At 40.6% G+C, this 25,191-nt stretch overlaps 1 protein-coding gene across 1 annotated transcript in view; it reads left to right on the top strand.

Annotated features, from left to right (window-relative positions):
* LOC122805771 (synaptonemal complex protein 1-like) overlaps window positions 1-25,191 on the top strand; it is a 5,909,626-nt gene that overhangs the window by 4,946,308 nt on the left and 938,127 nt on the right. The window contains exon 22 of the mRNA XM_044076039.1: window positions 165-257. Within this exon, the coding sequence (XP_043931974.1) occupies window positions 165-257 (93 nt within the window). The remainder of the gene's footprint in view (window positions 1-164; window positions 258-25,191) is intronic.

The raw sequence follows: 25,191 nt of genomic DNA, 5'->3' as shown, positions 1-25,191 counted from the left end.
GTGATGTAAAGCTATAGGAGGTCTAGTCTCATTTTCCACGCTAATGAATTTTAAAGTGCAGGCATTTTGTCAAAGTTCAAGAATCTATTACATGTAAATTTCCATTTTTAAATCATCAAGAAGCATTCATTTGTACTCTTTTGTATGTATTTAATTCTGTGCAGCATCAATATGACAAAGCACTTGAAGAAAAAGATGCAGAATTAGTACTCTGCAAGACAAAAGAGCAAGAAGCAGCTTTGGCAAATAAGACATTGGTGAGTTTGTAGATTAGATATTTATTTTATATTTACAATTTCTTATGTAGGAAATTCCACTAGGCACAACTACCTTTTTAAAGGGACAGCTGGGAGCATTTTGTTGTATGACTTGCTTATACAGTATACAATGGGACACTGAGAGGATTGAAACCAGGACTATAGGATGAAGCTCATTAAGAGTTAATAGCCTTAACCTTCTTTGATTTCAGATTACTTTTGTAGTTTCATTTTTAAACCTAAAAATATTGCATCTCATCCATTTTAAAAAGTAAATGACAACATCCCATTGAAAATAAGCATTGCTGGTAATTGTGGTCTTCCTTCGTCAGGGTTGTACTCTTGAGTACTAACTTTGCTTCATTGTTCCATGCATGATATCAGTAACTACATTTTTATAAGGGCTTTTAATTCAGTAGCTCATTTATCTGCAATTTCTTAGAATTTTGCCATACTTTTTACTATAGTCTGTATCTTCTACATTTTATAAAGAACTGTAGGCACATATCAACCTTTGAATGCTTTTTATTCTTACCGCCTTATTCCTCTTTAACACATGAGTACAGTGGTCCTTAGTATCATAGGAACTTTTTCAGTCATCTCATGTATTTTTCTAGTATGACCCTTTCCTTGAAAGGCCTCAAATCACTATTTTTGGGAGGTAATCCTCTTCTGCTGTGATCTAGCTTCTCTCTTTTGACTGGCCTAAGGTTGTACTTGGCTGTGGACTATATTGTCATCCCATGTACACACTCAGTTTCCTTGTATGCTCTGCCCAGCAATTACTCTTCAGACCTTTTTGATGGAGTACCTTGCTGTGGTGGATATCTTTGTACCACATACATCCTTATAGCTTCATTGGTTGATCCAGGTCACATTTCCTCCTCTGAAACTTCAGAACTGTTTAATCTTTTGAAAGCCATTTCCTTTCAACCCCTAGTCTAGCTTCTCCGTCTTGACATTTGTTAATTACATAAGTGTCTATAAGCCACTTCCAGGTGCTACACCCATGGAATTTTTTTCTTAGTGGTGTCTTTCTGTGTTACAGTAAGTGTCCTTGCCTGAACCACCTAAGAATTCCTCACAACTTTCATGTACTTTTTGAGAGGCTGTAACCTTGGTCTGCTTATTGTATAAACTTCTTAGTAGTAAGCCTTATGCAGCTTCAGTCTTCCACAGCTACAGAACATTTGCTTTAAATTGGTATTCACTTTGTAGATGCAGGACAGAACTTTGCGTAGCCTGAGCTCATGTTACCTTTATTGCTACATATTATATGCCTTTGACTTTGTAGATCTTCTGGCTGAGTCACTAAGTAGTTACCTCTGCAATTTAGATTACCCTGCTACCAGGTTGTATCTTACAAGAGTGCTCTGTCCAGCAGTCTTGTCCTTACAGGACTGTCCCATATAGAGTTACACCCAAGATTGGTTAGCTTGAGACTCTGTCATATAGGTGAAGGATATGAAACTTCCAACAGCAGCTGTGAAAGTTATGCTGTTATAATGATAACTCGGTAATGGCAGTTTCACATTCTTCCTCTCTCCCTACTTCCCTTAGCCTGTGTGTCTAGAAGAGGCAACTATACTATTTTTCTTTGTCTGCTTTCCTCATTCTCATTTTTGGTTACTGTGTCCTTCCAGGCTTCAGACATCTGAAGTTGGGTCTTCAGATGCTGTGCATTGTGGTTAAAGAGGAGGGGCTAGGATAGCCTGAAAAAGTTTTATGAGCCAGGCTGACTCAGTACATGCCAGTCATAGTCCTTCAGTTGAAGGATATTGAAGTGCCAACACAGATCTGTCACTATAGTGAGTACATAACTTTCATATTCAGCTTAATATTAGTGAATTTCAAAACTTGCTGTTAACACCTTTTAAGTGATTTTTGAAATGGCTTCACCCATACCCCTGTTATATAAATTAACTCATAGTTTGCTATACCATGGAGTAGGGAGAATAATCCAAGGTACAACAGCGTTGGACTTTGTATGCAATAGTTACATTCACACTTAATGATATTCAACATTAGATAACTATTGCAGTAACCTCAACTGCCTGGATCCTATCCCTATGGACTGGCCAGTTTTTCAAAGCTAAAGGAGAGCTCTGAGAGAGTTAGAGCACCAAAATATTCAGATGCTTCTTGCCATCAAAGTGTATTCCTTCAGTTCGCCCTGTGGTACTGTCAGATATCTAGCGATCCTTAAGCCTGGGAAGATAAGTCACCTATTCTGGAAAACCATCCAGTATTTTTATTTTGTGGTCCTATTTTATCAGTATGTTTGGTCCAACAGCTGGATACCACTCTTGTCTTGGATTAGACTTTTAACTAGTGATCTAGTGCCTTCAAACTTTCCCATAATCCGCTGTAAGCCTTCCCTTTCAGATCACATTTGTCGCCATAGCAAAAGGATCTTGATTTCAGCTCAGCTAAGTGCTTATTTATTCCCTTTCTTTTTACAGTGTGTTTCATAACACAATTGCTCTCTTCTATTAAATATTTTCTTGTTCATATTGTTCATATTATGCTCTGGAAAATTGTTTCCCTATTGTTACCTGTTAAGTGCATCAGCTTCCCAGTTCCTTTTGTTATCTTTCAATTACTTCTGTATAGAATTGTAACTGTTACTTTATTACAGGTCTTTCATTATAGTTGTTAGGCTTACAGCAATTTTCTTGCCTTTATTTTCTCTTGCTTTTCTACTGTGATTGTTTTTTTTTTTTATCTTTGATCTATAAGTCTTTTAAAAAGTGCAGAAAGTGTGGACATAGACTTCCACCTTAAGATGTACATTATATGTAAATGGTCTGTTAAGGCCCAGATCATCTCTGTATTGAATGTTCTATTTGTAAAGGATCTGGCCCTTGCTCCTTAGTGAATAGAACAAGTAAGCTTATTTTTAAGGGTGCCCCCCCCCCTACCGAGCAAACCGAGAAGTTGGACAAGAAAAAATATAAAGATAAGGACAGAAAAGCTGTGAAATGAAAGAAATGGTGATCAAGCTTCTACTTCTTCCTCTAACTTGCAAAAGAGAGAATCTTCCCACTTGGCACTGAACAAAAATCTCTGATTTTGGAAACTGTTGTTATTAGGGAAAATTCCCCCTTTAAACCTCTGAGTAGGCATTCATCTGAAGGGGAATTGCCCCATTTTCTTTTTTTAAAGGCTTCCTCAAGTTCTTCAACAAAGTTGGTGTTGTCTTTTAGAAGCACATCTGGAGCTGATTGAGAACTGATGATGAGTGCTTTCTAGAAGACGCAGATGAAACTGGGCATCATTCTTTTCCCTTCTTGTACCAGATTAGGTTGCCCTCACCTCTGTTAGCTCCTTCACGTTTTTTTCCTATGAGGTTTGCTCCTACCCTTTTCTATAGATCTCATTTCCAGTTTTTTTATCTGTGTTACTGTATTCACTACTTCCAGTATAGTTGGTTTAGATTTTGATTTCCATTTTCTAGTAATTGCTTTTTTGGCAACCACCATTATTAGACACAGCGAGGCCTTACCATGTCTAGGCAATTCCAATTCTGTATTGTAGCTCAGAAGAATCATCTCCTTTGTCAGACCAGTCAGCCCACCCAGCATCTCCGACAGTGCATCCCACAGGGAATCCTTAAAGTCTGCATTATTTTTGCTAAATAACTGCATACTTGAGCTCTTTGGTTAGCTTTTGCATACCTACATCAACTTTATTACAAGCTGAGATAAGTACAAACTTGCAGTGTTGTAAGATAGTACTGCATTTATTTTTTTCTGTTTTATTGTTTCATTGAATGTTGTTTTAAAAATAGTACTGCATTTATCTGCTTATTTATTTGTTCATTGAAAATTGTGAGCTCTCTCTCTGTCTGCAGTTAGTTTTCCCACCCACACTCCCTGTTCTTTTTGTGGTATTAATCTTGGTGGCTTTGGAATTGACCGCCCCTCCTGTAAATTTGTGTTTGAACACTCCTCTTGGGCCCATCTCATTTGCTCTCTCAACCGAGTACAGTGAGATCATATTTTGATTTCAGACACTCCTATCATTCCCATCTGTTCAGCTCTATCCTAGTCTAGTCTCATTAGCTCATCCTGCCTAATACAGAGAGAACATTTGATTAGGCATACCCACTTAGGCCCTGAACTTGTCTCATTGAAGACTGCTGGAACAGGGCTCAGTTCTGAGTTTTTTTACCGGTTAATTGGGTAATTTGTTTAAATCAGTTTTCTTGTTTTCTAGTGTTATATAAAAAAAAGTTTTGCACTTTATCTGCTTTTACTGTATTTGTGTTTCTTCCTACTTTATTACCTTATTTTGTTTTTGCCTCTTCTTAAAAGTACTTGTGTTTATTTTGCTGCATTTATTACTGCTGCATTTATTACTGCTTGGTAGTAGCCTGATAAAATTGCAACTGTTTTTCTAAGTCTTTTGATTAAAGCACATGGGATTCAGACCAGTTGTTTTATATTAAGAAGGTTTGTGGTTTGCACTGTTGTGGCAGGACAGATAGCTTACATCCTTCTAAGTTGGGAATTGCTGTTTGAAGGCTCAGTGTCTGTTATTCTAAAAGTGTATTAGTTCTGGTTTAAGCACTTGGGCTCCAGGCCAGTTATTTTACATTAAGGAGGTTTGTGGTCTGCACTCTTGTGGGAGGAGGAGCTAGATTCTGCCCTTCTGAGCTGGGAATTTCTGGTTAAAGGCTTACTGTGTCTGCTTATTTTAACTGTTTTTCCTGATATTGATGTGCCTTGTCTGCTGTAGCATAGACTAGATTTAGGCCTGCTGAATCTAGATTTGTTTGTATAACTTCAGCACTAATCCAGGCCATCTTTTTTGGAGAAGGTTCCCCTGCACCCTAGTGGCAGGAGTGTGTGGTTAGAACTTGTCTGATTGAAGACTGCTGGATCAGGGCTCAGTTTTGAGTTTTTTACTGATTAATTGGGTAATTTGTTTAAATCAGTTTGCTAGTTTTCTATGTTATTAAAACAAAATTGAACTTTATTCATCTGCTTTTACTGTAATTGTGTTTCTTCCCACTTTATTACCTTATTTTGCTTGTGCCTCTTCTTAAAAGTACACAATTGTGTTATTCTGCTGCAGTTATTACTGCTTGGTAGTAGCCTGATTAAATTGTAACTGTTATTCTAAGCCGTTTGGTTTAAGCACTTGGGCTTCAGACCAGTTAAGAAGGTTTGTGGACTGCATTGATGTGGCAGGACAGGTAGCGTACATCCTTCTGAGTTGGGAATTGCTGATTAAAGGCTGTGTCTGTTATTCTAAAAGCGCATTAGTTCTGGTTTAAGCACTTGGGCTTCAGGCTAGTTATTTTACATTAAAGTTTGTGGTCTGCACTCTTGTGGGAGGAGAGGCTAGATTCTGCCCTTCTGAGCTGGGAATTTCTGGTTAAAGGCTTATTGTGCCTGCTTATTTGAACTGTTTCTTTCTGAAATTTGTGTGCTTTGTTTGCTGTAGCCCAGAACTTAGTAGTTTATTGGCCATTTTGGGTTAATTTCTCTTTCATTTCCCTGCTATAAAAACTGCATTTGCGCATTTTTTTTTTGCGCTTATATTCAGCTTAGCAAGTGCCTGCCAGGTGTCCTGCAGAGTTCTACAGCAGCAGAGAGAGAAAAAGAGAAACTTTGGAGTGATTAAGTATAATTTTCTGCATTTTCTTGCTGTCTTTAACTAATTCCGCCTAAAATGCCGATATTTTAGCGTTTCTGTGATTTAAAAAGCTTGTTTCTGCTACATATTGTACTTATTTGCTGCCTGCACTTGAACTAAGTCATTTTTGTGTTTAAATAATCTGTTTAACTGTTGTAGGCTACACACTAAAGTGCGATAGCCATTTCTGTGCATTTAAAGTGTTTTTTTTTATTGTATCTGCTTTATTTTCTGAAGAAAAACAACCCCCCCCTCCAAAAAAAATATACTTGTTTCTTGCCTTTCTGAACTAGTATAGTCCAGTTTTCAGGTTATTGCTGAATTCAGGGCTGTGTTACAAGTTTCTGTGTTGCCCATACCTTACTTGGATAGAAGGAAGTTTCTCTGTTCACCTGTGAGAGAGGGGAGCTTTGAGCAGCCTATTTGTCCCTGGAGGAGTGGCTTCCGCCCAGAAGTTAGTAGTTTATTGGCCATTTTGGGCTAATTTCTCTCTCTTTAATTTCCCTGCTATAAAAAAACGGATTTGTGTGGTTTTGTGCGCCGGGCAGCACCGGTTAGCTAGGGTTAAAGTATTCCCGGCTCCAAGAAGTCTACTCTTCAATTTTTCCCTTAGAACTAGAGAAACTTTCAACTTAAGCACTCAAACCATTAATTTCACAGCCCAGCACTTGCTCAAAACTCATAGCAAGCACTAATTAACCCTAGCACTAGACCCCCCTATACTGTACAGAAGGACAAGGTTCTCTTTTCATCCCTACCAGCCAATCAGTAAAACAGCTCACTTTACCTATTCAGGCATGTCCAAAGGGCAGTTTCAGGTGTACTCTCCAGTCCAACTGGTGAATCTGGGCATTTTGAGGCAGTGTTACAACTGCTTCATGTACACAGACAACCCTCTCCTCCTACCACCAAACACTAATATGGCCAAACTGGAGGCAAAGCTGTCTCAACCCAAGACTGGAACTGACAGTCCAGAGGAGAAGGGAAATACTTGCAACACACCACCAGTCTCACATAGACCTACTAAACCAACACCGGCAAATAACACACATAAATACACGAAAACATACTCGGAGGCTCTAAATAAAAATCTGCAAAAGCAACAGAGACCTCCAAAGCAGACACACAAGCAATCTCCACACCCCATCACAAACCATGAAACACATACTTCACATAATCATTGTGCCATGCAATCACAGCCCTTAAGGCAAAATAACATACCCAACACACTAGTAATAGGTGACTCTATAGTCAGGCACACGCTGTCCCACTAACTAGGCTGGACAAGGAGAAGGTTACAGTTAGCTGCCTGTCAGGTGCCAGGATCCGGCGTAGAACACAAGCACTCAGGTCACTCCAGAACAAGTACAAATACGGCTCTGTCAGTCATTGTCCATGTTGGTGTGAATGACCTAAGACGTACTTCCATGGACTACATGGACATGGAAGAGCTCTCTGATTATGTAGCCCAGGCTGGTATGACCCTGACCCTGAGTAGCACCCTGCCCTCACCAAGAATGATGCCACAGTATAAAGAAAATAAATGACCATTTTCAACAATTGGCTAAGTTTCTGGTGTCATTCAAAGGGGATCCAGTATCTGTCCGCCTGGGATGACATGCTCGACAAGCCACGTTGCTTCACAAGAGATGGCTTACACCTGTCACCCTTAGGCTTTCGAATACTGGCCAAGGCTTTTGCCGCCCCCATAGTGACTTTTTTAGGCAAGACTCAAAAGACAACCCCACCACCATAAATAGCAGAAGTAAAAAAAATCTGAGGGTAGTGCTACTCAACGCCAAAAGTCTAACCCTCAAAATGCATGTACTCAAGGCACTCCTCAGTATGGAGAACATTGATATCTGTGCAGTAACAGAAACCTGGTTTAAGGCTCCAGAGAGCACCCCAGCACTACCAGGCTATAACTCATACCATACTTTTCAACCTCAGAACCTGGACTGAAACACAAAACGCGGGGGTGTATCCATATTCATGAAGGATACCCACACCTCCAGGTTAGTGGCGCAGCACGATGCCTCAGACATCATCCATGTGCAACTAAAAACGGGCAAAACTGCAATTCAAATTGTAGCTTGCTACAGATCACCCATCATGACCTAGGACCCCCTTTCCACGTTTCTGGAGACACTGGAAAATATGAAGGTCCTATCAAACGCCCTAATATTGGGTGATTTCAATTACCCAAACATTGACTGGGAGAACTACTCAAGTACTAACTCCCTTGCCCAATGCTTCCTAGAATTTATAAATTTGAACACCCTGGATCAACTGGACAACACCCCCACCAGAGGTGACAACATATAGGACCTGGTCATCACCAACATGGGCGACCGTTGTTCCACACCGGAGGTCAACCCCTCATTGGTTAGATCAGGCCATAGTCTAATCACTCTGGATACCCACATTCCACAACCACCCCCAATCAAGGAAACCACCTTGAAAAACTTTTCAAAAGCAAACTTCACGTTACTTAAGACCATGCTACAGGACAATGCTGTCCAAGCTGCTGAATCCCTTACAAAGGCACTCTATGAGCACCTGCAAGAATGCATGGATCATGCTATCCAAAGCAAAACCAAGACTCACTCCTCCAAGAAAAGGAAACCAGTCTGGTGGACCCCTGCCATAAACAAGCTACACAATAGAAGGAGGAAACTAGTACAGAAAAGAGTAAAATCCCAAGAAAGAAAGACATCCCTGATCAGTATCAGCAAGAAACTATGATCCCTCATAAAATCTTCCAAGGCTAGCTTTGAAAGAAAAATTGCCAAGGACTCCAAAGATAACCACAATGCATTTTTAGCTATGTCAAGAACCTAAGTGGAAACTCTCAGATCTGCTCTGAGTTAGTGCAGAATGGCACAAAATACAATGAACCAACTGATATTGCCAACATTCTGGCAGACAGGTTTAGTGCAAACTTCACCCCCTAAAGGGCCCATAACCATACCAGAAGAATGTAGAGCCCTGGCAATCACTGACACACAGGTTAAAACAGCCCTATCCAAGGCCAAAAACACAGATTCAATGGGACCGGACGGTGTCCCATGCTGTGTCTTACACAAGCTCCAAAATGAACTAACCCCTCACCTAAACACACTGTTCAAACTCAGCCTCTCTACAGGCTATGTACCCATAGAGTGGCGCAAAGCAACAGTTATCCCGCTCCACAAAGGTGGAGCCACAATGGACCCAGGGGCTATGGCTAGCCTGGTCTGCAAGGCTATGGAGCGCATCATCATGGAACTCATTAACAGAGACATTGAGAACCTCCAAACATTGGACCCTACCCAGTTTGACTTTGTTAAGGGTAGATCATGCCTCCTAAACCTGGTAGACTTCTTTGAGACAGTTACCAAGGCTTTAGACGAGAGAATGGAGGTCCACGCAGCCTACCTAGACCTCGCAAAGGCTTTCGACACTATTACCCATTCCGGTATTATAGACAAGCTCACCAGCCTGAGCATAAACTGTACATCATGAGATGGGTTGCCAATTGGCTCATGGATAGAACCCACACGGTGAGAGTTGCAGGCTGTAGGTCGAACTCTAAACCGGTTACAAGTGGCTTCCCCAAGGGCTCAGTCCTGGGACCCCTCCTGTTTGGTATATACTTCTCAGAGGTACAGGCAAGCACAGGAGGATTATGGCTGACTAAGTTCACAGACAACTGCAAACTGGGGGCCATAATTGACACTCCGGCTGATACAGACATCCTCTAGAAGGGTCTCACTGAGACGGATAACTGGTGTCAAAATCATGGCCACAAGCTAAATGCCAAAAAGTGCATAGTCATCCCCTTTGGAAAAAACAAAGTACCCGTGAACTACCACATACATGGTAGTCCCCTAAGTACAGAAAATGTAATAAGGGATCTGGGGACCCAAGTAGATAGTAATCTCTCCTTTGATAATCATATTGCCAAGGTGGTTAGAAAATCCTTGTATGTGGTCCACCTAATCAACAAAGGGTTTGCATCTAGAACAAAAGAGGCTATTGTGCCCCTCTACTCATCACTCATCAGACCCATCATAGAGTACAATTCCCCATTTGGGATGTACCTTGCAATTCATCTGCAACAGCTGGAAAGACCACAGAAGTTACCCCACCAAGAGGATTACTGGCCTCAAACAGATGCCCTATGCAGCCTGACTGAAGAAACTCCAGCTGTACTCCGTTGCATACCGCTTACTCAGAGGTGACCTCTGCCTGATATACAAAGCCATGTCCAACCCAGAATTGATGGACATGCTCCACCTAAAAAAAACAAATACTCGAGAGCCACACGCTCTAGGGATCTAAACCTCACCACAAATAAATAAGGCATGCTGGAGGGATAGATTTGTGTCCCAGAGACTCCCCATGCTTTGGAACAGGATTGCAATTTACATTAGGCAGAGCCCCTCACTAACACACTTCAAGAGGAACCTTGACGTGTGGATGGGAAACAGAAAATTTACCCCGGGGATCACTGCAGTGGCTCTGCTGGATAGATGCACAGGAAACTAATGGCTTTGCTGGACAGAGGCACAGGGAACTAATCTAAGGGGGCAGCAAAAGCCAACACATTCTGGCTAGGCTTATAGATGCCCTCAGGCCCTATGACCTCACTGCACTCACAGAAAATATATTTCCAATAACCTCTTTCTTCTTCTTCACACCTCCAACATTTACAGTCTACCTGAGGAAAAATTCTCTGGAGTCTACTTGAGGTATAAAAATATCTATGTAAGCATTTCCAAGCAAAAATCCTAACTTTAGATTTTGTTGCATATTTGGGAAACATACATATATCTTCCCATTGTTTCCTTGTGAACTGCTTATCCAATCTCTCTTCCCAGTCCTTTCTAACTTCCTCTGATTGATTCTTATAGTTATTCTGCAATATTTCATATGCTGTACTAATTATTCATTTTTTAGTAGCAGCTTCTATTCTAGATTCTATTAAAAGCTCTACCAGAACTCATATTTTGTTTAGGACCCCCCCGCCCTCGCCATTTCTCTTTGCCTATACTCTGATATCAATCCCTGATAGGGAAGGCAATCTCTAGCCTGCAGTCCAAATAAATTCTTGCCATCTTCCAATTCTGTCATCTTTCCCTCTCTAGTTATTTACTCTCAGTATCTTGGTTCCTTTGCCAGTTTTCTCCATTAAATTACATCCCCCTCTTGCCTGTTGTCTGTATCCCTAATTGCAGTCATCCCCATCGGCAGAATCTCCTTTCTTCATTCCCGTGTTGGTTTAGTTCTTAGAATACTTTCTACTACTTTATGGATATAATATTCTCCATGATTATTGTTATTCTCCTTGAAGGTCTGCATCCAAAATCCTAGTCTCTCCTTGTTTCTTGAGTTTCCCTGGTGTTTCATCATCATCCATTTCCACTTTCAATTACAATGTTCTGCTTATGCTATGTATAGGAGTCTTAACTGTGTAGCTCTGAAATACCCCTTCTAACTGGGTAATCCCAATCCATGCTGTTCTACTGGAAGAATCAGCTTATCCTGCTTGACTGTTGCTGTCTTCCCCTCCCAGATAAAGTCCTTCAGCTCTTTATTAATTGCTACCCACAACTTCTCCTCTGGTTGATAAAAATATGCCTGACCTATGTATAGGACTAAAGGGACTAAAAACATTTTAAAAGCTAATTATTCATTTTTTAGTAGCAGCTTCTATTCTAGATTCTATTAAAAGCTCTACCAGAACTCATATTTTGTTTAGGACCCCCCCGCCCTCGCCATTTCTCTTTGCCTATACTCTGATATCAATCCCTGATAGGGAAGGCAATCTCTAGCCTGCAGTCCAAATAAATTCTTGCCATCTTCCAATTCTGTCATATTTCCCTCTCTAGTTATTTACTCTCAGTATCTTGGTTCCTTTGCCAGTTTTCTCCATTAAATTACATCCCCCTCTTGCCTGTTGTCTGTATCCCTAATTGCAGTCATCCCCATCGGCAGAATCTCCTTTCTTCATTCCCGTGTTGGTTTAGTTCTTAGAATACTTTCTACTACTTTATGGATATAATATTCTCCATGATTATTGTTATTCTCCTTGAAGGTCTGCATCCAAAATCCTAGTCTCTCCTTGTTTCTTGAGTTTCCCTGGTGTTTCATCATCATCCATTTCCACTTTCAATTACAGTGTTCTATTATGCTATGTATAGGAGTCTTAACTGTGTAGCTCTGAAATACCCCTTCTAAATGGGTAATCCCAATCCATGCTGTTCTACTGGAAGAATCAGTTTATCCTGCTTGACTGTTGCTGTCTTCCCCTCCCAGATAAAGTCCTTCAGCTCTTTATTAATTGCTACCCACAACTTCTCCTCTGGTTGATAAAAATATGCCTGACCTATGTATAGGACTAAAGGGACTAAAAACATTTTAAAAGCTTTTATCTTACTGTCCATATCCATATAACAAAGCATCTATTTTCTTAGTTTTTGTATTCTCTTTTGTTTAGTCTCTTCTCACATATCCTTAGCTGCCACATTAGAATCATTTTTAATCCATGCTCCTAAATATTTCATTTTATCATGCCCCCATAAGTATGGGTTTCCTAAACCAGTTCATGTGTGGGTACATAATTTATCTCTATCTCATTTGTTTTAGCTTCAATAATTTTGCATCCCGAAAAGATCTGAAACTGTCTCAAAATGTTCCACAACACTGTGATGTCATTTACGGGTTTTGTCAGTTACAAAAAAAAAAAAAATATATATATATATATATATATAATCTGCAAATAAAACCAGCTTTTCATGACTACCATGCCAATTATATCCTTGAATTGCTGAGTCCCTTATTTTCTTTGCCAGTGGTTCTAAATATAATGCAAATAATAAAGGTGAAAGAGGACACCCCTGCCTGCTTCCTCTTCTCAAGCAGAAATCATGAGAGGACCCCACCCACTTTAATTTTCACCTCTGATCCCTCATATATTCTCCTAATCAACCTTAGAATTTTTTCAGAGAATGCAAATGCTTCCATTGTCCTGTTTATAAAGTCCCAGCTTGCTGTGTCAAATGATTCTCTCCATCAAGGCCCAACAACAACAATGGTATTTTCTTACATTCTGTTTCCCTCTGGATCATCAGTGTGCTGTTAATGTTGTCAAATGTTTGCTTCCCCTCCACAAAACCACATTGATCCTTATCTATCGGTTTTGGCAGTACTTTTGCCATTCTTTTAGCCATTTTAGACATGAACACTTTATAATCATGGTTTAGTATTGAAATGGGCCTGTATGAAGATGGATCTGATGGATCCTTACCCTCTTTAGGTATTACAGCTACCACTGCTTTCTTCCAGGATGGTGATATTCTCCTCCTCTTAAGATATTGTTAAAAAAAAACTTCCAGATATTTATCAGTTTTTTCCTCCTAGCTTCCAAACTTCCACTGGAATACCATCTATTCCTGGGCACTTTCCTGTAGATTGAATATACAGTGGATGTAAAAAGTGTACAGACCCCTGTTAAAATGCCAGGTTTTTGTGATATAAAAAAATGAGACCACAATAAATCATTTCAAAACTTTTCCCTCTTGTAATGTGACCTATAACCTGTAGAATTCAATTGAAAAACAAACAAATCTGTTAGGGGAAAAAAATTATAAAAAATAAAAAATGTACAATAAGCTGGTTACATAAGTGTAAAATGTACAATAAGCTGGTTGCATAAGTGTGCACACCCTTAAACTAATACTTTGTTGAAGCACCTTTTGATTTAATTACAACATTCAGTGTTCTTGGGTAGGAGTCTATCAGCATGGCTCATCTTGACTTGGCAATATTTGCCCACTCTTCCTTGCAAAAACAGTCCAAATCTGTCAGATTGTGAGGGCATCTCTTGTGCACAGTCCTCTTTAGGTCACCCCACAGATTTTCTATTTGATTTGGTCTGGGTTCTGGCTGGGCCATTCCAAAACTTTAAATGTGATATTGTCCTATCTCGCCTTCATTCTGACTCGGCCGTTTACAAAAGCTTGAGGTCTTCAGCTAGCTTGTGGCTTACACCCTATACCATGATGGCCTCGGGAATTCCCCAGATCTTGTTTGCCGCTAAACAGATCAGGTGCTTCACACTGGCTCTGGCTAAGTGATGCTCTTTCATTCATTTATTTTCCTACTAAATGTAATAGTCTTTTTTCCCCTTTTGGGATTAAAATAGTTAGTAGCTTAGATTAGTTTAATTACTTAACTCTTTTGACAGTTTTTTGACTGTGTTTGTTATCTTGCTGTTTTCCTGTGGCCGTCGTTAATCTCAAGGCCTGTTTTTTTCTTTCCCTACCCCAGCTTTTCTCATTGTGTTTTAAACAACTATTTCTTTAGGCTCGTTGTTTTGAGCTGTTAAATTTTGAGTGTTGATAGTTAGTTAATGTTAGATATTTAACTTAGAGGGCTTTTCTAGAATGGTTTATGTAAAGTGCCTTTTTTATCCCATTTCTGTGTGCGTTAGTTAATAACTGTTAAGTAAATTGGTTTGACTAGCTGTTTATTTGCAGATATGACCTATTACCTAAGCTAGCTTGTTTAGGTTAGAGAGCTGCTCAGCCCATTTAAGTTAGAGGGCATTTTTTCCCTGAGTGCGTGTGTGTTATATTTCTTTCTGTTAAACTTGTCAAGCTTGTTTAAAAAAAAAAAAGAAAGCTGTTTGTTTTCTGGTGTTTCTTTCATCCATCACACTAGCTCAGTTTTGTTAGAGGGCTGCTTAGCCCGTTTGAATTAGTGGGCCTTTCCCTTTGAGTGTTTTCGTATTTACATAGTAGTAGTGGTGTTAAGTTGTTTTTTGCTGTTAAACAGCCAAAAGATACTAAACCCTTGGGGTTTAAAAAGTGTTCAAAGTGCACTCAGAAAATGTCGATAGCTGATGGTCAGACTGCGTGTTTTCTACAGCCTTGGAGCAGTACACTTACAAGAGTCTTGTTCCATTTCCCATTCATTTAGTTCCAGGGTTCTTTTTGAAAGGAAGAATAAGTTGATAATTAGGGAATTATTAAAGACTTCCCTTTCAGAGGCCATAGGACATGGTCAGAGTCCTACAAAACAGACCCCCTTCCCCTAAATCTGAGAAATCAGGAAAAAGATCCTTGTCTATTTCATCGGATCACTCTAAACCGACTAAGAACTTGCCAAAACTTTCCTCATCCGACCTGAGAAACCATCCATCTTGGCTCCTTCTGTATCGGAACCATTGGTGTTTCTAGGTCGGAGCCGGTCCCCAGAACTGGAGCTGGTTTCTCCGACATTGTGATCACCAATCTTGCAAGCTTTAAGATCTCCTCCTCCATCCTCTTGATCCCCCAGAAGCCTTTCAGATGACTATGTGTTTCTTATGGTCCGGAGACTTTTGAGGACACCAGCGCTAGCCAAATTTTTGTCGGAGCCGACCCAGAGGGTTTCAGAACCGACTAGACCTGTCCTTTCGCCATTGATTCCTCCTCTGACCAGACTCGGGGCCTCGGAGCTGGAATGCATGGAGCTGATTGTAGTGGAACCATCGGAGCAGAGACCTGTTCCAGAATTGTCGGCCCTAACTACTGCTCCGACTTCCTCAGTGCCATCTGAGTTTGAGGAGTCTAGGAGCTGACATTCTCCGGTCAGGTCTGGGGAGGACAGTCAGATTGGACATTTGTCGGATCCAAACTTGCCATTTGGGGCTTCGGCACTGGTGAGCTCAGCTCCTACATTAGCCTCAGAGCCAACCCCTTTGGTGCCGAGGATGCCTTCTAGTTCTTCGGAGCCAGGAGCTTCCTCAGATCATAGGTGGGGGACCTTCAAGGCGATGAGGAGAGCTGTCCCCATGGGCAGCTCTATTCTCAGATCCAGTCATTCCTCCCCCAAAGGCACCAGTGTCTGTCTCTGCACAACTGCATCCACACAGACGCGGAGACCCATGGCCACAGGATGCCCCATTGGGTGAGCCCCTCTCTTCCGAAACATCTCCAGAATACCCTTCTGAAGAGGTCCCTCACAAGAGATTATGCAAGAGGAAGCATCTGGTCTCCCCAGAGGAGTCCGTCACATCTGACACAGACCTCAGTGATGCAGAAGGTTCCCTACAGTCACCCTCTGAGGATGTTCCTTTGCAGACATCTTTGAAATACTTAAGCAGAGAGGTGGCTGGAAGCCCATCAACCCTTCTGAGGAGTCTGTCTACCTGAAGGCTTTTGGGTCTCGCCCTTCTGCCACTTGGGTGTCTCCACCTTTCAACGAACTCATGGACGTAGTTTGTCAAAAGGAGTGGGAAATGCCAGACTCAGTAGAGCCTGTCCCTTGGAGGCCAAATAAATTCATTACATCCCCCGAGGATAAAACATTCCTTACAAAAAGTGCCCCCGTAGATGCTTTGTTGGCGGCGGTGGCCACCAAGAAGGAACTGTCTGAGGCATCCTGTTCTGTCCATCCTCTGAACAAAGAGTCTCATATGATGGACAGATATGGAAAGCGCACTTTCTCTTCGGTGACCTTTAGACTCATACATTTTAGCAGGTTACAGAGAGATCTGAAGGAGCTAGGAGATACTCTCCAAGGTTCAGTAGCTGCGGGAGTATCACATAAAGTTTCCTCCCAGCCCTCCACCTTGAATTCAGTGGTAAACAATTCCATAAGACTCATTTCCTATGCAGCTGATGGAGTGAGTAGGGCTGCGGGTTCAGGATTTTTCCTACTGAGGCATTCCTGGATGCGCTTGTGAAACATTATGGAGTTTTTAAGTCTTCTTTTGTTAACGCCCCTTTCGATGGCTTGTCCTTATTCTGGTCTAAAGTCAAAGACACAGTAACCAGGTGTGAACAGGAAGGAAAAACTCTCTCTGCCATTGGAGTCAGTTTTTCCCTACCTTCTAGACCTTATCCAAAAGGGAGGAAAAATGTGGTTTCAAAAATCCTAGAGTTTTCAAGACACATATTTTGAACCTTCCCCCAGGGGCAGAGGGGAAGCAATAATGTAAGATGTCAGCCATGTGGCAGATGGGGTCCACAAAACCAGGGCAACAGGGAATTCTTCCTTGACAAGTCCTTTCAGTGCTCCTGAAAGGAGACCCACCTGTCCATCTCTGGAGGCAGTCAGGGGTTGCTTATCTTTGTACCCAGAGGTCTGGTTAAAAAGCACAAAAGACAAATGGGTACTAAGCATCATATCCAGACGTTACTCCATACCCTTTTCCTTTCCCGCTGCACACATCAGAAACATTCTGGACATTCCACTCAGTCACAGGAAACAGGCAACCCTAAAAATTCAGAGGTTGCTAGAAAAAACAGTCCTCAAGATAGTGCCCACAGACCAGATAGGATCCGGAACTTACTCAAGGTTCTTTTTAGTTCCAAAGAAAACAGGGGACTGGAGACCCATGTTGGATCTCAGCTAGCTGAACAAGGCAGTAAAAAAGTCAAGTCCCACATGGTAACACTGCAGTCAGTATTCCCTTTTCTGAGAAAAGACGATTCAATGTGCTCTATAGACCTCCAGGATGTGTACTACCACATAAAAATGGACAGGTGATCCAGGAGTCATTTGCGTTTTCGACTAGGACCCAGTCACTACCAGTTTCAAGCTCTGCCCTTTGTCATTACAGACCCCAGAGTGTTCACCAAATGTATGGCAGTAGTTACGACTCACCTGAGACATTTAGGATTCCGAGTGTTTCTGTACCTAGACGGCTGGCTCCTAACCAGCACCACTGAGCATCTATTAATAAAAGCAAGAGACACCACATTGAAACTCTACTCCCACTTAGGAATCACAATAAACTACGAAAAATCTGCCTTATTGCCATCTCAGCTTATCGTTTTTATAGGAGCAGATCTAGACACCACAAAAATGATGGTAAAGCTTCCCCCAGAAAGAGTTCATGTCCTTCAACGTCAGGTCTTAATCCTTCTATATTCAGAAAGAAGGTTCATGCAAGAACAGTTCTAAAAGTGCTAGGTACCATGGCAACAGCAATAAATGTAATCCCATTACCGGGGCTACATATGAGAATTCTTCAGTGTGTGCTATTCACTCAGTGGTCCATGCAGGAACTGCCCATGTCCCACCAAATTATAATTACTGAACCTTACAAGAAAGACCTTCGTTGGTGGCTTCACTCCACTCAAGTGACTTTAGGTCGACCCTTTGTTCTTCCACAGCCTACAGCCATAGTGACAACGGACACTTCCCAGATAGTGCGGAGGGGGGCATTATCAGGGAAGAGGCTCACTTGCATATCAATGTCCTAGAGATGAAGGCAGTGCTTTTAGCGTTGCAAGCATTCCAAGATTCTCTTCCACTAGGAACAATTGCAGTAGAAAAGGACAATATGTCGGTCGTTGGTATATAAACTAACAAGTGGGAACCAGATATTACCCCCTTTGCCTGGAGGCCCTGAGATTATGGTAGTGGGCAACCTCCTCCCAACGCTTTCTGGCAGTAACGCACATCACAGAGAAATCCAGCATGATAGCAGACAAACGCAGCAGGGCAATTCTGATGCCTCACGAGTGGCCCCTAAAACAAGACATAGCGGAAATGATTCTCTGAAAATGGGGGCCAGCCTTGCTGCAACCTTTTTGCTATGTCCATGAATGCCAAATGTAGTAGCTACCTTGCCTAATCCCTCCTTCAGGGGAGTGTCCAAGGGATACACTTGTACATGATTGGCCCCCAGGTCTCCTCTACACCCTCCCTCCCTTCCCATTGATACCCAAAATTCTTCAGAAAGCCAGCATATTGGGAAGGACCTTAATACTTGTCACCCCTTACTGGCCTCGTCAAATCTTTTTCCTCTTCCTTTGGCCTCATCTTCAAGAGGAACCTTGGATTCTGGACCCAGTTCTGGATCTTCTGACCCATCCGTCCAGAATATTCCATCCAACTCTTCAAACCCTCAAGTTGACAACCTGGCTGCTCCAATTCCAAACATAGCCAGGCTACCTGACCTTTCACCTTCAGTGCAGCATATCCTGATTTATTCTCATAAAGCTTTTCCGAGAAAATTATATGTCAGCAAATGGAAAAGATTTTCCTCCTGGGCCTTGGAAAATCTTATTGACCCTTTCTCCACATCTATATCTTCAATACTGGTTCTTAATAAAGCTATTTCACGATGGGGCAGCTGCAGCTACTATTTGAGTTCACTTAGCAGCAACCTCTAATTTCCATTTAGGAGAAGCGGGGCCGAACATTATATCCCACAGACTTTGCAAAGCCTTCTTGAGAGGTACCATTCTGTTAAGACCGTCCATTAAACCACCTCTACCCCCATGGAACCTGAATTTTGTATTATCCCATATGATTCTTCCATCCTTTGAGCCTGTATCATCTTGTGACATGAAGTTCTCGACCTGAAAGAAGATTTTCTAAATAGCTATCACTTCAGCTAGGAGAGTTTCAGTGTTATAAGCATTGTCTATCAAACCCTTATATATGCTGTTCCACAAGGACAGTTTCACTTCATACAGATCTGTCCTTTCTACCAAAAGTATGCTCAGAATCAAATTAAACCAGTCCATAGACTTACGAGTCCCCCCCCCCCAAGTATGGCAGTAAGGCAGAATATATGTTACACCAACTAGATGTACATAGTCAATTACATTTCTACTTGCACAGAACAAAGGACTTTAGAAAGACTGACCAATTATTTGTGTCCTTCTCAGACTGGGAAAAAACGTGCTCCAGTTACTAAGACCACTCTTTCCATATGGTTGTCAGATTGCATTACATTCACCTACAAATCTCAAAACAACTTCCCGACAAAGTAATAGGTCATTCTACCAGAGCTATTTCTTCCTCTTCTGCCTTTCAGGCCAAACTGCCAATTGATACCATTTGTGCTGTAGCAACATGGGCAAGACATCATACCTTTATTACTCATTACAAAGTTGATTTGGCCTCCATGGACAGGGCATCTTTTGAGACCACTGTTCTGAAGAATATTCTCCCTTGAGCCACCCGAGAAAGATGGTGCTAGGGATGCTGTCCCAACCAGTACAGAATGAAGACGAGATAGGACAACATCACATAAAGAAGTTATGTACTCACCATAATGTTCCATGTGTGTTGTCCATCTCACCTTCATTCTTACAACCTATTCTCCTTCCCCCAGCCTTTGGCAACTTGAGGACAGAGAGGATTTATTTGGCATCTAATATTCTCTGACCCTGTTCTTGGCTTGTAAAGTAGTAACATTTTTATATGCATATATTAGTGTATCAGCAAAGACGATCTGGGAATTCCCTAGGGCATCATGGGATAGGGTGTAAGCCATGAGCTAGTTGAAGACCTCGAGCTTTTGTAAACGTCTGAGTCATAACTGAGGATTGGTTCCGAACCCAACCAGTACAGAATGAATGCGAGATGGACAACACACATGGAACATTATGGTGAGTACATAACTTCTTTTTTTCTTCTGGTGAAGCCATTCTTTTGTTGATTTGGATGTATACTTGGGGTCATTGTTGTGTTGAAAGGTGAAATTCCTCTTCATCTTCAGCATTCTAGCAGATGCCTGAAGGTTTTGGGCCAAAAGTGACTGGTATTTGGAACTGTTCATAATTCCCGCCACCTTGATTAAAGCCCCAGTTCCAGCTGAAGAAAAGCAACCCCAAAGCATGCCCCCATGCTTCACTATGGGGATAGTGTTCTTTTGGTGATGCAAAGTGCTGTTTTTGCACCAAATGTACCTTTTGGAATTATGGGCAAAAAGTTCAACCTTGGTCTCATCATACCATAACATATTTTCCCACATGCTTTTGGGAGACTTGATGTATTGTTTTGCAAATTTTAGTTGGGTCTGGATGTTTTCCTGTGTAAGAAAAATCTTCCGCCTTGCAACCCTATCCCATAGTCCAGACATATGATGAACACAGGACATTGTTGTCACATGTAGTACACAACCAGTACTTGCCAGAAATTCCTGTAGCTTCTTCAGTGTTGCTGTAGGTCTCTTGACAGCCTTCCTGATCAGTTTTTTTTTTCTCTTTTCATCAATTTTGGAGGAATGTCCAGTTCTTTGCAGCATCACTGCTGTCCCATATTTTCTCCACTTTTTGATGATTGTCTTCACTGTGTTCCATGGTATATCCAATGCTGTGGAAATTTTTTTGTACCCTTCTCTTCATTGATACCTTTCAACACTGAGATCCCTTTGATGCTTTGTAAGCTGTCTGCGAACCATGGCTTTTGCTGTAGCAGGCAACTGAGTAAATGTCAGGAAAATCCTACTAGGACAGCTGAACTTTATTTGGGGTTAATCAGAGTCTCTTTAATTGATGGCAGGTGTGTACCCAAGAAGACTGAATGTTGTAATTAAATAAAAAAGTGCTTCAACAAAGTATTAGTTTAAGGGTGTGCACACACACAACAAAGTATTAGTTTAAGGTTGTGCACACTTATGCAACCAGCGTATTGTACGTTTTTTATTTTTTATATTTTTTTCCCCTAACAGATTTGTTTGTTTTTCAATTGAATTGTACAGGTTATAGGTCACATTAAAGGTGGGAAAAGTTTTGAAATGATTTATTGTGGTCTCATTTTTTTTTATATCACAAAACCTGGCAATTTTAACAAGGATGTGTACACTTTTTATATCCACTGTACATCACACATTTTATCTCATCTCCTCCTACCTTAATTGAGCCTCATCTACCTCTAATCTTGGCATATTTAATTCTTTCATAAACATTTTCAGTTGTATCTTTTCTTGATTTTCATATTTCTTTGGTTTATAGATACTCTCATAGAATTTCCGAAATATTTCTAATACCTCTGTGGGATCTCTTATCTTCCTTGTTATAGGCTACCTAAATCTGACAATATCCCTTTCTACTTTCTGGTGCCTAAGTCACTGTGCTAAAAGTTTTTGTGCTCTAGTGTTATCAAAAAACAGTTGCTTAACAGTAGTTTTTCTTAGCTTGTGCATATTATTGAGGTAATCCCTTATTTACTGTTTAGCATTCTACAGTAGCTGATCCTCTTCTTGTTCAGTGAGATTCCCCTATTCTGCAATACTTTCACATTTGTCAGTCCCTCTAAATTATTATTGTTACTTCTTAACCATAGCTCCCTTTTTTATTCTCACCCTATTTTTAAACTCCACCTTAATTTTATCCCACTCCCGAGCTATATTTTCAGAAGAAGTTTCTATCCTCTCTATAGCTCCTGAATAATCTCCACTACCCATTCCTTAAATTCCTGTCTTGTCAACAGGTACGTGGGAAAGTGCCAGTGTCTAATTTTTATTTTTATTTCATTACTCTGTGTTTTTATTTTAGCTCTTATTGGTACATGATCTGAAGTAGTTATTGGGTGGATATCAAGACCTTTAATTAAATGCACATGTTCCTGTGAAATGTAAATTCTTTTTAGTCTAGCCCAGTTTTTATATCTTGGGGAATAATATGTAAATTCACTCCGAACTCCTATTACTGAATTCCCATCTTCCATGCCAAATATTTTCATAAATTTCTTCAAAAATCTACCCTTCTTTGTTATATTTTCCCTTCTGGGCCTCCCAGACACATCTTCACTGCTGCGAATCAAGTTCCAGTCCCCATCTATAAGTAATATTCCTTGCTGAAAACTGATTATTTCTCCCATAATTTTCTTAAGCTCGATTGCAGCAGTTTTAGGTGGAATATAAATACATGCCAGTGTAATCCACTTACCTTCCCAGTAGCCCCTTAGCATTACAAATCTGTCATTGTTATCTTTGTCCTTCTGCCACAATTTTGTCAGAATCAACTCCTGCTGGTGGTAGGATTGCAGCTTTAGTATTAAAGGTCTAGGTTGCAATGCTTTCTTATAGCCAGGTTTGGAGCATACATACATACATACAATGTGCCCTTTCAACTAACAATTCTTGCTGTGGAATACCGTCCAGTTGCTTATTTGTGCTTTCATAAAGTTAATGCAGTCTGTTTCTTCCAGCTTCTCTGGTATAGCTGAAAATCTCAGGTTTTCCCTATGTGCTCTGTCCTCTAATTCTATTATTTTTTTGAAACATCTCTTCCTGAGAATTCTCATATTCAACCAGCCTTTTCTTTATTTCATCATCTGATTTTTGCAGCTTTATTGTCTCATTTGAATATCTGTTTAAAGTTTCTTTCATTTTTTTCTAGCCTTTTGTTGTTTGTGTTGATATACTACATCAGTGTTTTGTTTATTTTAACCAGGTCTATATGCAGTTGTCTTATATCTATCTGTAGGTTACTGGAAGTTATGTCTGAAGGTTGCATTGCTTTTTCCTGAACAGCTGCAGAACTCTCCCCACTCTGTGTTTCTTTGTCAGTTTTTGTAGCTGATTTTTTCCAGGTCCGTATTTCTTTATTCCTGGTATCCAGGCAGTGCACTTACCAGCCAGTTACTGAAATTTACCCATAAACACAAGTCTGCTGGCCTTCTCTGCTGAATTTCTATTTTCACACTGGAAAAGTTAGAAGCAAGCTGTTATGCAATGTGCAGCCATCTTGGAAGTCAGTCTAATTGGATCTGGTCTTGAGGGGAAGAGCAGCCTTTGGCTCAGCTTTGCTCAGGAATATCCTTCCTTAGAGTCCACCCAGGATTTTAGGTAGCTGGAGACTCTGTCTCAACTGTTGAGGAATGAATGAAAAATGACATCATCAGATAAAAAAGTTATGCAGTCACCATAATGTTCCATCTGTGTTGTCCATTTTCATTCTTTCTCAACTGCCCTTCCACCAATCCCCAACCTTTCTTCACAATTGATTTCTTGAAGATCTAGAATTATAAGGATACCACGGTTCCTTATGTTAAACTCCAGATAATAGCTTCTTCTATCAGGAATTTTATGATATTTCTTACATTTTGTCAACTAGCAAACAAGATCTGAGATATGTTAGAGATTGGTGCATTGTAGGTAAGGGAGGAGCTCAAGAGCTTTTTAGTGGGCGCAAGCTAAAATATCAGCAGAGTCGTATCCAAACCCAGTTGTTGAGAAAAAATGAAAATGGACAATACAGATGGAACATTATGGTGAGTATATAACTTCTTTTTTTTTTCCTGACTGATATGTTTACTAGGGAAGTAAATTTATTTTCACTGGCTTTGCATTTCTGTGGGAGATGTGTAAAATGCTTGTGTAAATTTTTTTTGTAAAGGTTTCTGTTTTATTGACTACATTTTCCTCCATTTTTTGTAAGTTTCTGTGTCAGGGTGAGGGTATTGTGCTTGGAGAGGACTAGTAATGGTTTACTTACCTTAAAACCACTTGTTTTCTACTTATCATTTACTAACTTATTCAAGCTTTGCTATCTGCTTTTGAGGTTTCATTCCAGGCTTAACCTATGTATCAGCTACTGTTCTCCACCATTTTACATTCCCCTGTCTGTTGCGCCTCAGCTGCTGGTAGGTGACACAGCTGTGGCTGTTCTTGGTTCCTCAGACAGCTCATCCCCCCATTCCCAATCCTTCTGATGCAGTACCTACATCTACCATAGATTGGGGGATAGCAACATTCTATGCTGCTGTAAGGATGCCCTTGGTCGGCAAGGGAGAAACTCTCTTATTGATCACAGGGGAAGGATCAGATAAAGGTTCTTTACTTAACAAAGATAGGTATTGTGAATTTGGGGTGAGTATGCTTACTAGGAAAAACAACCACAGTCCCCAACAGGGACTATGAAGTACAGCAACACAGGAATTCTACTCAATAGAAATAAACCAAGCACAAGCACAGCTGTGGCTACTACTCTTGTGGCGGAACTTTCTTTTAATCAGATCATTGACATGATGAATTCGTTAATTTTATTTGAAAAATAGATGTTCCCCTGAAATGAGGACATACTATGATATGTTAAAAGTGAATATACCTTATTTTTCTCCCATCCATCCTATACTGCTAGTCCTGGAAGAGGATGTGTTAAATGCTGCCTGTGATCATCCTGATACCCAGCTGTCAGTTCCTAAAAAAAGAGATAAAGTATATAAAGTACTTTAGGTTACTAAATTTCTTTTCTCTAACTTTAGATATGACAAAGATGTCATTTCAACTGGTTCTTATGCTAGCAACAGTTTGGTTCTTAATACTAACCCTTGAACTGGTGACAAAGAAGTAAAATGCTGGACCATATAGGTAAGATAATGTTTTCTTCTTCCACTTTAGCCTTCAGAATTCTGAATTACCAGACATATATGTGGAAGTTTATGCTTTATAATATGGACAGTCTGTGGGAATTGGCTTCCAGTCTTCCTACAAAAGAAAGTTCTTTATTGAACCATACTCTTTTGAACCTATCTCAGGTATCTAAACATGTCTTGAAGCTTGTGTATGATT

The sequence above is a fragment of the Protopterus annectens genome, chromosome 7.part0, assembly GCF_019279795.1.
Source record: "Protopterus annectens isolate FY-2018-M chromosome 7.part0, PAN1.0, whole genome shotgun sequence".
NCBI classification, from domain to species: Eukaryota; Metazoa; Chordata; order Ceratodontiformes; family Protopteridae; genus Protopterus; species Protopterus annectens.
This window is presented reverse-complemented; position numbering and strand designations above follow the sequence as displayed.